The 17,978-nt window shown below is 40.7% G+C and overlaps 2 protein-coding genes across 7 annotated transcripts in view; both read left to right on the top strand.

The window, feature by feature from the left end:
* Positions 1-13,021, top strand: part of Pls1 (plastin 1) — an 89,626-nt gene extending 76,605 nt beyond the window's left edge. For all 4 annotated transcript variants that reach the window (XM_034484524.2, XM_034484521.2, XM_034484525.1 and 1 more), the window contains 5 exons: positions 482-596; positions 4,075-4,208; positions 4,705-4,828; positions 10,931-11,055; positions 11,266-13,021. In XM_034484524.2, coding sequence (XP_034340415.1) covers positions 482-596; positions 4,075-4,208; positions 4,705-4,828; positions 10,931-11,055; positions 11,266-11,401 — 634 coding nt within the window. In that variant the 3' untranslated portion in view covers positions 11,402-13,021. The remainder of the gene's footprint in view (positions 1-481; positions 597-4,074; positions 4,209-4,704; positions 4,829-10,930; positions 11,056-11,265) is intronic.
* A 2,526-nt stretch (positions 13,022-15,547) lies between these two features.
* The window catches only part of Trpc1 (transient receptor potential cation channel subfamily C member 1), a 46,041-nt gene continuing 43,610 nt past the window's right edge, over positions 15,548-17,978 (top strand). Inside the window, exon 1 of one of the 3 annotated variants that reach the window (XM_034484418.2) lies at positions 15,548-16,222. In XM_034484418.2, coding sequence (XP_034340309.1) covers positions 16,003-16,222 — 220 coding nt within the window. In that variant the 5' untranslated portion in view covers positions 15,548-16,002. The remainder of the gene's footprint in view (positions 16,223-17,978) is intronic. The other 2 variants (XM_034484419.3, XM_076918005.1) reach the window with 2 other exon arrangements.

The following is a 17,978-nucleotide window of genomic DNA, read 5'->3' as shown; positions in this document are numbered from 1 at the left end:
ATATATCTGATGACAGCCCAGGAGTTCATAGTAAGGTTAGTTGACTCAATAGTATATTTTTCTTTTTTGTTTTTTGTTTTTTGTTTTTTGAGACAGGGTTTCTCTGTGTAGTCCTGGCTGTCCTAGAACTTACTCTGTAGACCAGGCTGGCCTCGAACTCAGAAATCCGCCTGCCTCTGCCTCCCAAGTGCGTATTTTTCTAATACTAGACATTTAAGTTGTTTTTGAGTTTATAAAAACAGTGCCAAAACAAATCTTCATACATGTACATATGTATGAGTGTGTATAGGTACAAATGCCTCAGAGACACAAAGAAGATTGGACAGATTCTTAGGTTGAAAGTTTGAGGTCAAATGAAATGTCATTTACAAGCTTCAAATGACTGTTACGTATTTAAAGACACATATCCACCTGTAGTGTATTTAACAATAATAGCACTGACAGCTTCCACTTCCTGATAAGTGTTTCCTTCCTGTTTCAGTGACCTTGCCGACGCTTTGGTGATCTTTCAGCTCTATGAGATGATCCGAGTGCCAGTCAACTGGAGTCATGTCAACAAGCCTCCCTACCCTGCTCTGGGAGGGAACATGAAGAAGGTGACTGTGGCTATATCGTTGGTGCTCTGATAGAAAGCCAAGGGTTTTGTTTCTTAAATGTCAAGTGTGTGGTTTGTGCCTGTAGATTTATTTCAACTCAAGATGGGCTAAACTTAACGGGTTCTTTATAAGCTCGGTTATTAAGTATTTAGAAAGATGAAGGCAGTCCTTCCAGGCAGACACTTCATTACACTGTTTTCATCTTTAACAGGCTGTGGTACTTATGTTCTTTGAGATATACCCTGAGTGCACTCTTCTGCTATAATTGCCACAACTTGACAAGTCTTAACAGCGTGCTCATTCATTTATGCGGCAGATACATTTTGATTTCTTACTACCTGCATGGCTCAGTGCATGAGAGAGAAAAGCACCAGCCATGAGTTGGTGCTTAGGAATCCCTGCATGAACGATGGTGATACGTATATCAGTGGCTATGAATGACATGAGTACTGTGGGGTCTTAAGAGACAAAGGCCACCGATGCTAATGGTGTCATGCAGGGAGTTGGATGGAGGGAAGGAAATGGAGAGTGGTGGGAGAGCCCGTGGCTGAGAAATGAACCCTTAGAAAAAGCTCTCATGCTCCTGATGCTTCTAGAATCTCTTTGGTAATACATAACAAGACTACTTAGTACAGTCCTGTGACCGCATGACTTCAGCTTACTGACTCATGAAAGCCTAGACAGTCAGTCTGAGAAGATGGCTGAGCCGGGACAGTGGTTGCTGTGCAAACATAAGGACCTGAGCTCAATCCCCGTGGCTTCTGTAGACAGCTGGGTGTGATGCTGTGCACCACACTTAAAAGCACATGTTGCCCCACCCTGTCCTATACATTATAGCTCTCTGTATATTGATCTGTACATTAGCTCTAATTTGTGGTCTCCTGTTTGTCGCTGGTTGTATTGGCGCCATCTTGGACTCTACATAGCAACCCCATCTCCTTTCTTACCATCGTCTCTCCTAAGAATTTGCCTGTACTTAATCATATCTCACACAGAAGCCACGACTCATGACTGTAGTTAATTGGAAAGGTTTCCCATTCATCCTCACTGTTTTGTCTTCCCATTCATGCGGTTACATGTGTTACATGTTACTTTCATAAACTAGAAATTCATTTCACTTATAATTGTATACAACCTTGTGATGCTGATTCCTCCTAAATATGCTAAGCAGAGATAGCTATGAATACTAGAATTGTTTTAGCCTTTTAGTAAAAAAATTATTATACTGAGTGTGTGGGGGGGTGTATCATTGCATCTCTTGCTCAACTATTTTGAATAGATCCTTGACTAACTTTTGAAAGAAAAGCAATTATACAATTTTTCTTAGTGTTCATTTTAAAGTGTATCTAATAAACATCTTTTTTTTCCTACTAGTATAAGATTTTAAGAGCTGGTGCTAGAAAGATGGCCCAGCAGTTGAGAGCACTGGCAACTCTTCCAGTGGATTTGGGTTCAATTCCTAGCACCCAAATGCCAGCTAACAACCGTGTCTAATTCTACTTTTAGTAGATCCGATGTGCCCTCTGGCCTTTTCAGATACTGTATGCATGTGGCAAAACACCCAAAGCACTAAACTAAATGAGGAAGATGAAGATTTTAAGGTTTACAGTTTGACTAGAGCAGAAATAGCTCAGGTGGGATTGTAGTGATGGGTTAGTGGGTAAAAGTCTGTTTTACAAGCCTGAGGTCCTGACTTCAAATCCCAGGAATTCACATACAAACTGGACAGTTAGCACCAGTGCCTATAATCCCAGTACTTCTATAAAGAAGTGGGGGCAGGGAATCACCTAAAGCTTTAAGGTATGCAGGAAAACAGGCTGGAATTCGAGAACCCATGCCTGAGGTTGTTCTCTGACCTCCACATGTGTGCTGTAGTGTGCATATGCATCATTCATACACATGTGTCCACTCACATACATATATACAAGTGTAATCACAAAGAGAAAAAAATTGTAAGGTGAAAAATGAAAAGCATACCTCTGTATATACGTCACTAGATAATAACCAATAAGAAACCTCTGTAGAGACTGGACCAAAACATTATGGAAAGGACTTAATGGATTCCTATGTGTAGAATGATTTACTTGCTGTTTGTCCTGGCTATGTTCTGTTACTGTGAAGGTACACCATGACCAAAGCAACTCATAAAAGAAAGCATCTAATTAGCACGCTTACAGCTTCAGGGGGTTCGGCACTTACCATCATGGTGGGAAGCAGACAGGCATGGCACTGGAGCAGTAGCTGAGAGCTTTACATCTGATTCACAGGCAGCAGGGAGGAAGGGAGGCACTGGACCTGCTGTGGGCTTTGGAAAATCTCCAGTGACACACCTCCTCAAACAAGACCACACCCCCTAATCCTTCCAAACACTTCATCAACTAGGGACTAAGTAAGCATGCTCTTATATGAGCTTATGGGTGACATTATTCAAGCCACCAGTGTTTACAAACCAGATGTTCACTGTAGATGATACTACTGTGCTGAGAACAAAGCTGAAATGTGGTTCAGTTAAGGTTATTTAGTTATGTTTTGTGATGCTTGGGATTGAACCCAAGGCCTTGCCGATACTAGGAAAGAACTGTACCACTGAGCTAGCACTGTGTGACACTATTCGCTATTCATTCCTGGGGCGACTTGAACAAGCAAGCATCTTCTCACTCCAGATAGTGAGGATACCACTGAAGTCCAGATGGGTGAACCAATGAGTTTTACTGGGGTCATTTACAGGAGTGTGGGCAAGGGTTCTTTATACAGGTGTGGGTGAGGGTTTACTTAAAGGAGCAGAAATTACTCAAACTCAGCTATATCACCAAAGCCCACCCCAGCATCAGTGACAGCTCATGAAACCTGAGACCTAGAGCTCACTGCACAGCCTGCAGAGAGCTTAGTAGGTTGGAGAGTTTCTCTTCAGGCAGCTCAGCTGGTCCCAGGCTGGTCTAAGCAGCTCAGTTACTCTGAGAACATCTCTCAGCCGTCCTTATTGATTGGATACGCTTGGGAAGGGAGGAGCCCAGTGAATCTGGTCAGTTTCAATGACTTCCTAAATTTGAGAAGCCCCCGTGGGAATGTTTCATTTCCCTTTAGAACGCTCTGTGTCTTAAGTGACTTCCCTCCCGGGCAGAATATCTTATTTAGGAGGTAACTGCTACATACCAGCCATATCCCAAAGCCTTTGCTGGTCAAGTGGACAAGGACCTGATTGTCAAAGAATGCACAAAATAAAAGTTTTTAGTCATAGACTTTTCATTAGTAAACTGTGTAAGCTGTAACCAGGACTTCAGGGTTCAGCCATTTTCATAATCTAGGTCAGTCTCCGTCCCCGTGAAATGGGTGTAATTGTTTGACTTGGTTACTATGAAATATAATTTGGTCACATATGATGTCATTGCTGTTACAGGTGGTTGGACTAGTCGGCCCAGTCTGGGAATGTTTTCTAAGATCTGTTTTTATACTAACAGTTAGCTTTGCGTGCTTACAGATTGAAAACTGTAACTATGCAGTTGAGCTTGGGAAGAATGAGGCAAAGTTCTCTTTGGTTGGCATCGCTGGGCAGGACTTAAATGAAGGGAATGCAACACTTACCCTGGCACTGGTATGGCAGTTGATGAGAAGGTAAAGTCTCATGTCTTTAAAGTAACACAGAGTCTTTCAAGAAGTCATCTGAACCAAACATGTAGCTATTTTCAGAGACGTGTGAACATAAGAAATATACAATGTGAAATAAATTAATCCTGTAGAAGATTTGTTATTGGTGATGTATTTTCAATATTATAGTGGGCTCATGTCTAGCAATACAGTCCCTTAACATTAATACTTCTTAAGTGGCTTTGTTAAAAGGAGTTGTTTTAAAATTTTAAAACACTATCCTGTAGTGTTTGGTTTTACTTAGTGAGCTTTATAACCTTTGAATGTAACTAAGTGCAAATGCCAGGCTAAAGTTAAGATTGTTAACTTCTGGAGAGGGGAACTTGCCATCCTCCAGCTTCAGGCCCATGGGTGCTGGGGTTCCAGGTACAAGGACCGCTTGGCAGTTCCTCAAGTGTTGATGTATGATATGTGTGAGAACAAATTCCATCCCCTTGTTTCAAGTTCATCGTTTCTGTTGCAGATACACGCTGAAAGTGTTATCAGACCTTGGAGAAGGTGAAAAAGTCAGTGATGATATCATTATTAAATGGGTCAATCAGACCCTTAAAAGTGCAAACAAAAGTACTTCTATTTCCAGCTTCAAGGTAATCAAGAAATTTTTTTAAATTATATCTAAGTTTAATGGGAGTTTTAATGAGAATTACCTTAGTGAGGTTCAGAATTATATTAGTATTAGACCCCTGAAACATATAACCCAGGGATTTAGACATGACAACCTAGAGATAATTAGAATTCTTCTAGTTTTGATTGGTTATCTGTTGAACGCAAATGCAGGTTAGTGCATTTAATCTGCTAATCTGATGTTAGAAATAGAATTGAGTCCAAAATCCAGTTGTCAAATGTAAAAAAGAATCTCCAAAGCGTTGGTTGTTTCCATAGGACCTGTAATGTTTTGTGCTCCCTAGCAGCAGTCTCTGAGTTGCGTTGGCATCCTGTTCAAGGCATACAGAGCCGGCCAAACCGAATTGATTCAAGTGGGGATTGAAAAAACGGGTAGGAAACCGATTCTTCCCATCCGGCTTCATGGTGCACTTAACACTTTCCTCTGAGCATTTGAGGATGATTCATAAAGCACGGGAATGCAACCTGCACATACATACACACCCACTAATTCATGCATCTTCATTGTGTTTTGCTGTTGCATGCAAGTTAGTATTAGCTACAAATAAGCATGTCTGCTTGAACACGTTCATTCAGTGACCTTTGTGTTTGTGATTTTTATTATATGTTTTAAAAAGGCCCAGCAATTTCTATTTTAAAAATATCTTCAAAAGTGTCAGTAGATGAAGCCCTAAGCTATATTTTAGAGATACTTACCCATCTTTATTGTTTTCTCTGCCTTTGCTCTACGTATTTAACAGTGTTTGAGAATAGCAGAAATGTCATATATTGATGAATTCAGTCACTTTATAAAAATGAAGGCTCCACATGGTTTTAACAGAATAGATTGTGGGAGAGATACTCCCTGGGTCCTAATTCAAGTACATCCTTTTTTCTTCTCTTATAGCTTGGAACACACTAGTGACACTGTTGATTCTCTTTTTAACTTTGAGTCTGTGATTTGTCTCCATGTTTTAGATATGAAATACATTTTTTAAATGTAAAATATGAGTTTGGTATATTATAACATTCTCTAATTGGTCATATTTGAAATATTATGCTAATGTTATACATACTTGCATATTTACTAATACTTATTAATAAAAATGATAGAATGCTTGCCCAGCATGTAGGAAGATCTAGGTTTGATTCCTTGTAAAGCAAGGAATCAAATAAATATATAAATAAGTCAATAAATAAAGTGATCAAATACAATGAAGAAACACTTAGGGACACAGTAATATATTGAAGTATTACTATTAATTGTCTTAGCTCTAGCTAAAGAAAAGGCATAAAAGTATAAGAAGTTTATTTTAGCCTTCAGTGTTTAACATTTACATTAAAGACAAAACTTATAAAATGAATGTAATACTATTATGGAGTAAATTATAAAATAAAGCAGTATAGATGATTTTGTCAAATGTACAGTCTGGCTGATCTTCCCAACTCAGTGGTCAGTGAGGAGTGGGCAGAGAAAGCATATTTGATGGTGGAAGATGGGATTGAAGTACATTATGAGAGACAGAGAGAGGGAGAGGGAGAGGGAGAGCGCGCACAGGAGTGCACAAGTTTATTTGAACATCAGATGGAGGAGGGATTTGAACTTGTGGACAAAAAAAAAAAAAAGGAAGCTAGAAAGCTAGAAGCCTTGATCTTGAATAAAGGCAAGATTGAGAGGATGGCTTCTACAGTGTATTGTACAAAACAGATTGAGTCAAGATGGGGGAGGAATTTGTCTTAAATAAGGGATATTGAGTCAAAGGAGTAATGTGGAGAAGGTGATTGTTTCGGAAAGAAAAATCCAGGTGTGCAAACAGAACAGGCTGGAAGCATGGCGGGACTGAAGCGTGTAGGGCTCTCAGCACTGTTATTGTGAGATGGGACTTGGCTTCTTGCTTTGGAGAAGCAGGGGAAAGAGCACCCAGTTCTGGATAACTGTGGCTTGGATAATTTGAAGGTTGTCAAGTGGTATTAATAAGAAAATATTAACATCAAGACAGATATTATAATTAGGCACTTTAGAGAAGGCATATTTAACCCTTTTATTTGTAAAGAATTTTTCCCTCACCAAGAAGAAAGAGAAGTGGGACTTCAGTGAGTACTAACTATAGTGAGACTATTTGTCATTACACTAAGCACTCTACACAACTCCAGGAACAAAAATGTGAGCATTAGAGATGTTACTATCTTGTCTGCCGCCATGCCTTTCAGAGGGAAGAACTGGCTTTTTTTAAAACCAAGGTCTGTCTACTTACAGATAGATTTAAAACTAAACTCTGTAGTTGTATGGCCCTGGGTCTCACCTGCTACCTATGTGACTGACATATTGCTTACTGTGTCAGGTGCCTTGTTACCGTGGCTACCGGTGTTTTCAAAGAGCTTACTGTTCAGGAAAGTACAGAAATAAGAAAAGGAGCATTGCAGTCTGGGGTGTCCGCAGTCCTTTGTAAATCAGCTAAGGGGTGGGGAATGGCAGGGCATGAAGACATCTGCTTTTCAGAGACCTTGGCAGTTTGCACTAGCAGCTGGCCTACATCTGTTGGTGAATGAAACAGACCGAGTATCTGGCTTTTTATTTAGTACCTTGGACAAGTTCTACTATTAATTTCTCTGTGTTTAAGTTTCCCCCAAATCTGAGATGGTGATAATGTCTGTCTTATAGGATCATTGTAAAACTAAATAACTTAACAAACAGCAGACAACTTTAGCATGCCGGGTACACAGTAACGGCTTGCTAATGCCACTTGCTATGCTAATGGCCCTGCCTGTATATAAAGGTCATTGTATGTGGAGGGACTCCGATTAAGTCTTTTAGAAAAACTCTCTTGGTCACATCCTTGTTTTTTCTACTTTTATTTTTAAAAACAATAACATCCACAATAGTAAAATATAGTATCAAATTGAAGGAAAAATTTTATTATCTTAGAAATCAAGATTATAGAGACTATTTTTGCTTATATAATTTCTTTATGCTTAACTTAAAGGAAAGTGTTATAATCGTACTAGATATGGAACTAAGGATTGTTACATGATCCTCTATCCCTTTGCAGTAAAATAATGTCATAAATGATAATGTACAAGTCAGAGGAGTCAGAAGATAGGTCTCTAGACCAGGCTGGCCTCGAACTCAGAAATCCACCTGCCTCTGCCTCCCAAGTGCTGGGATTAAAGGCGTGCGCCACCACTGCCCGGCCATGGTACAATCTTTAGGAACTTAAATTTTTCATTTAATTCAGTAAAGCCTTTTCCCATGGTAAAACATGAAAAATAGAGGGGAAAAAACACCATTGTTTCCTAAACCTAAATCAAGATATACTTAAAATGCCACAAGTACACAAACAATAAAAATAAAGTACAATTAGGTCATTTGTCTGTATTTGAATCACAGAAATGTATGAAAAGTGAGCCAGGAGAAATTTAAATTTTTCCTAAAGTGACATAACCATTAAGTTTCTCTTTAGAAAGTATCACACCCTACAGTCCAGGTTCATCCACAGATTAACAGACTCATTATCTGTGAGGGAGACTAGGCCTGTACTTAGTTTCTTTGCAATGTTGAAGATGAAGCCATGGGCATGCCAGGCAAGCTGTACCATCACACCGTTAACAGGGCTCTAATCTTCACTGTTAGCCAGTACCCCAGCTGATTTCACATAGGCATGGTTTGCTTTTCTGAATCAGGAAAGATATTAAACGCCAGGTCCAGAGTACCAGCATCATTTAGATGTGAGAGCCTAATTTTTTTTTAATCTTCCATTTGTATCCCAAAACCTGTTTTTTTCTGGAATAAATAAACTAGGTTTATGGCCTTTCAAAGGAACCTTTTATCACAAAACATTCTTCAAATTATTTTCAGTCATTTATTATGAAGCCGTATTTGGCCAGAAACTGTATTTGTACCTTCTAGTAAAAATCAAGAATCCTGTGACATCCCCATCCCAGAGTTTAGGTAAAATCGTGTTTCTGGCTTCCATGGTAGGAATGTAAATTGGTCTAAGTTAAAGAGAAAGGTGCTGATTACAGTGATAGAAGTGCAGAGGGCCCTCAGACTTCAGGACTGTTGCAGCCAGTAGTTTCCCTCCACACCCACCACTGTGTTGGTATTTAACATGCCAGCTTTACCCCAAACTGCTTCTTGTCTCAGTTGTGTTGCTGATTGCGAAAGAGCGCTCATCTCCTCATTCACATTCAGAAAAGAGTTGTTGATTTCTGAAAGCTGAATTAACTTAGGCTCAGATAAAGTTATCGAAGCAAACAGGATAGAACTGTGCTGTTCATCTCGGACTCAGGCTTTCCACACTATCACTGTCCCTGGACAAGGGCTTTTAGGTACTTTTTTCTTCCTCCTTTTCATCCTCCTTCCTCCTCCTCCTCTTCCTCTTCTTCCTCCTCTTCTTCCTCTTCCTCCTCCTCCTCTTCTTCCTTCTCCTCCTCCTCCTCTTCTTCCTTTTCCTCCTCTTCCTCTTCTTCCTTTTCCTCCTCCTCCTCTTCTTCCTCTTCCTCCTCCTCCTCTTCTTCCTCTTCTTCCTTCTCTTCCTCCTCCTCTTCTTCCTTCTCCTACTCTTCTTCTTCTTTCTCCTCCTCTTCCTCCTCCTCCTCCTCTTCTTCTTTCTCCTTCTCTTCCTCCTCCTCTTCCTCCTCCTCCTCCTCTTCCTCCTCTTCTTCCTCATCCTACTCCTCTTCTTCCTCTTCCTCCTCCTCATCTCTTACTCCCTCCTCCTTCCCTCCCTCCCTCCCTCCCCCACCCTCTGTTTTCTAGATGGGTTTTTTGATGTACCCCTGGCTGTCCTGGAACTTGCTCTCTAGACCAGGCTGGCCTCAAACTCAGAGATTCACCTGCCTCTGTCTCCTGATTGTTGGAATTAAAGAGGTTTGCCATCACCACCAATACTTTTTCTTAATTACCCATTCCCTGTCAATTGTTTATTATTGTAGGCATTTTGCCTACATGTAAGTCTGTGTACCATGTACCTGTCTAGTGCCTGTGGAGGTTATACGTGGGCTTCAGATCTCCTGGAACTAAGAATGTGGTTGTGAGCCACCACATGGGTGCTGGGAATTAAGCTCAGGTCCTCTGGAAGAGCAGCCAGTGCTCTTAACTGCTGAGCCATTGCTCCAGCCTTTTCCTGCAAATTTTTAATACAGACATATATTGTATACTTGCTTATGTATTGTATGCTTTATACACCAGTTCAGTTTCATTCCTAGATCACTGGATGGCAAGAGCTTTCCTTGAAGCTCATGCCCACATGAAAGGAATGGACAGCAAAAATATGGGTTCTATTAGAATCCAGAGAGATAAGGAGTAGGCTGGTGTTGGATAGGCAAGCAATAGAGGCTGGTTTTCAACCTGAGAGAACCAAACCATTTTCCAGGTGCAGGCAAGTTGCAAAATCAGTTCAGATCTGGATTTTTCTTTTTATTTTAACTACAATACTCTATCCCCTAGACTAGTTCTCCATTTTTAATTCACTCTTGAAGTAACTGCAAAATGGACTATCTTGGATATTAGTGTTAGCCTGTCACAGTTCAGATATGTTATATTTATTGGCTGTGTTAGTCATTTGAGCCTTTTGGAGTTACATACTTCGTTGTTAAAAGAAAGTATAGTTTATTTGTTTCCTGGGAGATAGGATTAAAAAGTAAGAAGATATTTAAGTCAACAAGAATACCATCTTTGTAAATGCCAGGTTTCTTTCACTATTTCACTTTTCTTTCTGAAAATCCTAAGTTGTGGGAATTCATGGTTTACAAAATATGAAATTATTAATTTAAAATGCACCAACTCCATTGTAAAAGTTATTCTTCACAGAATGGATGTAACAGTTGCCAAAAGTAGGAATTATCATAAACCATAAATCTTATTCGGGTATGGAGCAACCCTTTCTACACTATAATTTACATGAAGACTAAAGGAAAATCATATTTTAAATGGTTTATTATATGTATTGGTTGTAGAAGAGCTTACTATTAAGTACAGAGATAATCTATAGAAAGGTTTCAGTTATGTGACTATGACCAGAAGAGGCTGACATTTGTGAAAATGAAAGGTAAGCTGTTCACGCATGTCTGTCTTTATTTCCTAGGATAAATCTATTAGTACAAGCCTGCCTGTCTTAGATCTAATAGATGCCATTGCACCAAATGCAGTCCGTCAAGAAATGATCAAGAGAGAACACTTGACTGATGAGGACAAACTGAACAATGCTAAGTATGCCCTTCTGCTCTCTCAGACCATAGTGATCTGTTTGTCATCAAAAGTCCTTACAGGGACGCTCTCACCCTTTAAAGTACAATGTCCGTGGGGAATATGGTTTTAAAAAAAATCCTTTTTTGTTAAGTTAATCTTATAAAAGATTCTTCTGTTCAAAGAACAAAAGACAGAAAACAGATCCCAAGATGTCTGTTTTTTCTTTTCAAGATACGCCATTTCAGTCGCTCGGAAGATCGGTGCCCGGATTTATGCGCTGCCTGATGACCTCGTTGAAGTGAAGCCGAAGATGGTGATGACTGTGTTTGCCTGCTTAATGGGAAAAGGACTGAACAGACTAAAATAATAAAACATTTACTGTGACCTGCCACATTATATGCATCGAATGACTCAGTTTACAGAATTTTGAAATGTAGTGGGTGTAAAATCAGGATATCTGTATGCTCAAAATAGTTCTATATCCAGTAATGAATAATATTTTGTCCATACCAGTTATAATTTGGCATCTTTTTTGGATAACACAATTACTTAACTATCAATACCAATACAGGAATGTCTTATCAAGCTGCTATTTCATAATTAAATTATTTTATTTCCTAAGAGTCTTACCAAAATAAGACTAATCATTCTTTTTTCATGGCTCAAAAAAGACCTGTAATAAAGTTTTGTCAGGTCCTTCTATTAAATGTGTTTGGATTTTTTTTTTGATGTGTTATTTAATTTTGATCAAAAATGTACCTAAAGTCATAATATAACTCAATCCTTTTAGTTTTTCCCCCCTTAACTATATAAAGTGATCTAAAATTTTCTGTAAATTTCTATATCATATAAAAATTTAAAGGGATAAGTATAATCCATCAACGTTAAACTTTTTAAATATGAGAACTAACCCTTGAATAACCCCCAAGGCTCACTCACCTGTTTAAGCTTAGGAGCTTTTTACTTAAAGTTTGATTGTAACTCCATTGCTACTTTACACATCCTAGTTTGATAATACAGCTTTATCTTCAATGTCGAGCATAATACTATATGTTGATAAGATGTTACATACATGTATTTCTCTAAATCATCTGAGTTACCCACATTTTCTTAAATGGTATGTATTAAGTGGTCAGCCAGCCATTAAGTATTTATTTTGCCCCCACAATGTGTCTGACACTTTTCAGTTGTGGATATCTGATATGTGAAGATAAGTTTTGAAATATGAACGTGACTATCGTCTATTTTTCACCTAATTGCTTTCAAATACTTTCAGCCAAACATTGGATAGAACGTCCCGACTGACACCGATCTTAGCCTGCTAGCGTCACATTGCACCTTGCTAGTTTCAGTCTATAGTGAAACCTACATAATTGGAATATGCCCACCAAATAGCTCCATTGGAAAGCTGTGTATATAAAAGCTAATGTCTGTTGTCCTTTGTCATGGTTTTCACAGTTTTGTATAAACAAGAAACGTTTAAGGTTTGTGTTTCTCTGGAAGAGTTAAAGCTTGCGACCTCTTTTCCCCAGCAGTTTTAGCAGTAGAGAAATTCTGTTGCTCATAGTTGAAGCCCTAAATGAGCTCCCTGCCCTCCACTTTAGGGCCAGTGAGCACTACTGCTGTGCAACAAAAGTGCTGTCACCTCCCTCCGTGCGAATGAGTCGTCCACTGATGGAAGCATACATCAGGAGCGAGAGTGTCTATGTGTTTAGGGTAGACTTTTTTAAATGAACTACCGACAGGTGGGATTCTGAAATATATTCTTCTACATGAAATTTCTTTGCCTTTTATTTTTTGATGATTGTTTTCTTATATGAAGATATAAGTATGCTTCTGCTCTTTTCCTGAGATTACTTAAATCATGCCTTTCTGATTTTTTTCACTGTCATATTTAACAAAATAATCTGATTTACATGGAATTTAGCACTTTAAGGTGTTCTTTTTCTCACGAAGTATATTTAATAAAAATACTGTGTATGCCGAATGTGTGTTTATTTCATATAAAGAAAAAATATAGAACCTTGAGTATTGATTTTTTTATGAGCTTATTCCCCCACAAAAGACTACAACTCCTAAATGAAGTAATAGAAGAGCTGTATTTCTTTAGTGTTTTTTCTTTCATACAAGAAAAAACTTTTTTTTTTAATTATTTTTTTTTAAAGATGTCTTTATTTATTTTATGTATGTGAGTACACTGTAGCTGTCTTCAGACACACCAGAAGAGGGCATTGTATCCCATTACAGATGGTTGTGAGCCACCATGTGGTTGCTGGGAATTGAACTCAGGACCTCTGGAAGAGCAGTCCGTGCTCTTATCCGCCTAGCCATCTCTCCAGCCCCAAGAAAAAACTTTTTAATTCTAAAATTTTAATGTTTTTATTATTATTGTGTGGATGATATGTGTGTATGGGCATGCATGGACAAATTTGTTGGATCAGTTTTCTCCTTACACCTTTATGGGAATCGAACCCAGGGCTTCAGGTATGTACAACTAGCACTTTTATTTACTGAGCCATCTTACCAGCTCTCATATGGAGAGTTTTATTAAAGACAAACTACATGGTTGTTACAAACTTTGTGCTAAAATCATTTGAGTGGATAAAAATAATTATTTATTTTTTTTTTAACTGAAATATTTATAAACTCAAATGTATTTTCTCCAGTGTCCAAGTACCACAAGGAGATTCTTGGGCCTCAGCTAATAAAAATAGCTACAGTCTTTTGACCTACATCCTAGTAGAGACAGCCCAAGAAATAAAGCGAGAAAGAAATAGTGAGAATGCAGTGGGAGTGGGGAGATTTATCACAGACTGACTTGAGAGCAGAGGAGAGTGGTTATCTGAGTAGTGAGGTAAAGGCTCTCTGAGAAACAATTTTGGACTGTGTTCAGCAGGGAAAACAAATGCAAACAGTCGAGTGGGCACTACGAAAAAGACACAGACGGGATCCTCAAGTAGTAAAGGGGAGGTGGACATGGAAAAATATAAATAGGATCTTACTTGTAGGAATAGATCTAAATCTGAATTTCTTTCCCCCTCCGACTGGAGTTGTTATTGCTCATTTGTGTTTTGTTTACCTGTGACTTGAGGGAGTTGTTACTTTTGAGGGTTTTTTTTTTTTTTTTTTGCATACCATTGTTCATCATAACTCCAACACTGATTTTCATATCACATATGCCAAATATGTAGGTGTTCTTAGAAGGTCCCAATTCACCCCTGCTGAGCAGTTTATTTGCATCTGAGACAATCCAAAAACCTGTACTATAAAAGCTTGCCTGAAGTAGGCTCTCTAATGCTTTGGAAGGTCTCCTAAGATTATTACCAAAGGGGGTTGGAATTCCCTCAATTAATCCAGTCCCATAGGAGTTCTTTGGATGAAGAACTGTGTCTGTGTACGACTGTGAGTCATTTGAGTTCTTAACTTCAAACACTCTAATTTTGGATGGGTCAGGGTTAGAGTTCTGCTACTGGCTAAACATTTTGCTGAGCAACAAAGGAAGTGCACATACAGAATGAGAGTGTTCCTCTCTTCCACGGGCTTCACTTTGAGCCACTTGGAAATTTCACCAAATACATAAACTTGGAACTGTATTAAACACTACAGGACAATGTTTTGTTTAGAAACAAAAACTGGAACAACTTGAGATTATCATTTATGTTAAACAGAAAATGTTTGAAAAGATGACTTTGGCATCAAAGGCTTTTAGAGAACATCTAAAAAAGACATTGGTTTTAAAAATTAGTAAATTAAATCTTGAAAGAGAAATTAATGGGACAAAGTAGCCTGAATGGGAGAGGAAGTATTAACCTCAAATTTAAGTACATTTATCTATTGCTTTAAAAATCTCAACTTTTAACGTAGAGTTCAGATTTTCCCCCTAGCGCTGACAGCAGGAAGCAATAGAAAATTATCGAAAAAGATGTAGTTTTCAAGTCGTATTTGCTGAGTATCAGATAACTGTTGTCTAAATAATCTCTTAAAATTATATGTGATAAATGTAACAAATCCACTAAAAGGACTTGTATCTCGGAGAGTAAGTCCTAAACTGTGCTTATGCAACGGTTATAGGTCGCCTTTGACTTACATGCGAATAATAATAGTGACTTTAGAAATATCAGGAATGTTAGGTTATATTAAATCACAAAGATTGATTTTTTAAACGGCCTTTAAGAACGAGGGAAATGTAAACACAAACTCCCAAATCAGGCTGCTTGGCCAAGCTTTAGGACAATTCCGTACAGGGTTTCAAGTAAACAATCCCTCAGAAGCTCCAAGGCACTTTCTGTACTGCAGTGGCAGCAGCACACATAGGCAGCGGATAAAATTACCACAAACCCGCAACCAAGCGGTTCCCATGCCCTCAGGTGCTCAAAGATGCTGCAGAGGCGCGACCGACCAGAGAGGCCCGTCCAGTCTGGAGCCCCGCCCTTCCTCACCCCGCCCCTACAGGCCCCGCCCCCGAGCCCGGCTTCGCCGTAAGCCCCGCCCCGGTGTCGTCGCCTCCGCGGGGCTGGGGATGACGTGAGGAGAAAGCCGCGAACCTCTGCCTCCTGCGGGTGCTGCTGGGCCAGCGGTTCCCACAGCCCCGGAGCCAGACGTGCTGCGAAGCGCACCGCCGAGCTCCCCGGCCGGCGGCCCCCTCACTCCCTCCCTGGCCGGGCCGCCCTCTGTGCGGCCCCTGCGGCTCCTGGCACGGCCCCGCGCTCGGCTGCCGCCCTGGCGCGCTCCACTCTGTCGTCCCCGGACGGGCGCGGACCAGCTCGACCGGGGCGCCGGCGGCTGGGCAGAGGGCGCTGGCCCCGGGGCCGCGCCAGCGCGGCCACCAACCTGGGGCTGTCCGTGGAGGGCGAGTGCTGGTTCCGGGGCGAGGCGACGCCCTTCGGGGCCAACGGGCCGCACGCAGATGGGGCCGTGGGAACGACTCACCCGTTTTCCAGCTCTGGGTCGGGGTCGGGGTCGGCGCCCATGGGGGCCCCGCCTCCGTCTCCTGGCCTGCCCCCGTCCTGGGCCGCGATGATGGCGGCCCTGTACCCGAGCACCGACCTCTCGGGCGTCTCCTCCTCCTCCTTGCCTTCCTCCCCATCCTCCTCATCGCCCAACGAAGTGATGGCGCTGAAGGATGTGCGAGAGGTGAAGGAGGAGAACACCTTGAATGAGAAGCTTTTCTTGCTGGCGTGCGACAAGGGTGAGAGCTAGGCCCCTTTCTCCACCTCCGGACACCCCTAGCAACCACTCCCTGGGTCCAGCCCCTGCCTCAACTTCCTCTGGGCACTCCTGGTTTTTCTTGCGTGCAGCGGCTGTTCCCACAGCTGTGCAGCCCGCAGGACTTCTGCCTGATTGAGCTTGAGCAGCCGGCAGGTAGGGCGGGGGGCGGTGGACGCCCGCAGGTGGGATGTTTCCTTGACGAGGTGGGAGCCTTGATCCCAAAGTTGCTCCACTTTTGTCACTGATAAACTCTAGTTCGGAGTTACTTCTTCCTTTGGGAGCCAGAGGCTAGTTTTGGACCTTCTAATCCGAAAATTCTACGAATTTTCCTTATGATTCCTCTGATTTATGGGCTGTCACCTTGTAGGGGTGTTTGTTTGTTTGTTTTAAAGACTTCCCCCTCTGTTTAGCATCAGCCAGCAGTGCCTTAGCCTGTTACAGTTGAGTGGTATCCCATTATCCTAAACACAAATAATACGAAATAAGGCTAGACACGAAAAATTCTGCCCTAGTTGCTGAAACTTCCCCCAAGTTTCTGTAACCCCTTTGAATGTTGGTATTTATCAGAAAGAACCGTTTATTGCTTCAGAGAGTTGGAGGGAGGCAAAGGAAGTAAACGATAAGTATAGGCGAAATAATGCGGAATACACTGTTTTTGAATCTAGAAATTGATCACTTTATGGCCACATGAAAAGACAAGCATGGTTTCAAGTGGTGCAGGAGTGGGAACTTGTTTGCTCTCAGATTGCTTTTATCTCCTTCTACCTGGAAAAACAAGTATTAAAACATTCTCATTCCTCAATTAAGCAGTTGGATGTTGAAAGGCTAGGTTTATTTGGGAAAACTTTGTTGGAACCATGTAGACTTCTGAAAGCTACTTCCCGAGGCCCTCTCACACAATGGGAAAACTAGTTTCAGAAGGTTTTGGTTTTGTTCACATATAGATGTTTAAGTCAGTATCACCCTAAACCTTTTAAAGCATTAGAAATAGAATTTTACATGACTATGCTTAATCTTAGCCACGCCAAAAACCAGTCCCTTCTTGACATTTCACCATGGAGTTAGATGGGGAGGGCAGAATCTCACCTGTCCCCAGGGTTCATCCTAATTGTCGGGTAGGCTTGCTACATTATAAGGAAGGATGCTTTAAGTTTCTGTAGCAGCTTTGTGTTCCTCAGGGCTCAGGATGCTTTCAAAATGTGCAACACTTCCTGGAGAATATATGCCACTGTTGTATTAACACCTTCCTTAATATATTTAGTGGTGCTTTCTGTTTTCCCTATTTTGGAAGAGATTTGAAGGGTGTGAGGTCAGGGAGGAGAGTGGTTTGGGTAATGAAGAGGCAGAGCCCTACTGAGTATTGTTGAGAAGTTTTATGTTGGTAGTCAGCACCTAATATAAAGATGCGTATAATAAGGAAGATGATTTGCATAAAGGAGGAGTGATGAGAGAGTATAGTTAGCATGTGGGGTACTGGAGTTGTATAGGCATCATTCTACACAGCTCACAAGTGTCACTAGTTACAGAGCTTAAGCACTCTGTACAGGGACACTTTGTAAATCACCAAAGCTTTAGAATGTAGTAGTTGAGAAGTGTACCATGGAAAGTGGTTCACCGTTATTTTAATGAAGGATGGTGAAGCAGCTAGCTGCCTTACTGCATATCTTCTGACCTCACAGTGTGTTTCTTTTTATTATTTTTTAACTTGCTGCTCGTTGCCATGCTATCAAAATATA

The sequence above is a fragment of the Arvicanthis niloticus genome, chromosome 21 (assembly GCF_011762505.2).
Source record: "Arvicanthis niloticus isolate mArvNil1 chromosome 21, mArvNil1.pat.X, whole genome shotgun sequence".
Taxonomy (NCBI): Eukaryota; Metazoa; Chordata; class Mammalia; order Rodentia; family Muridae; genus Arvicanthis; species Arvicanthis niloticus.
Note: the sequence above shows the minus strand (reverse complement) of the source record. Positions and strands in the feature narration are given on the sequence as shown.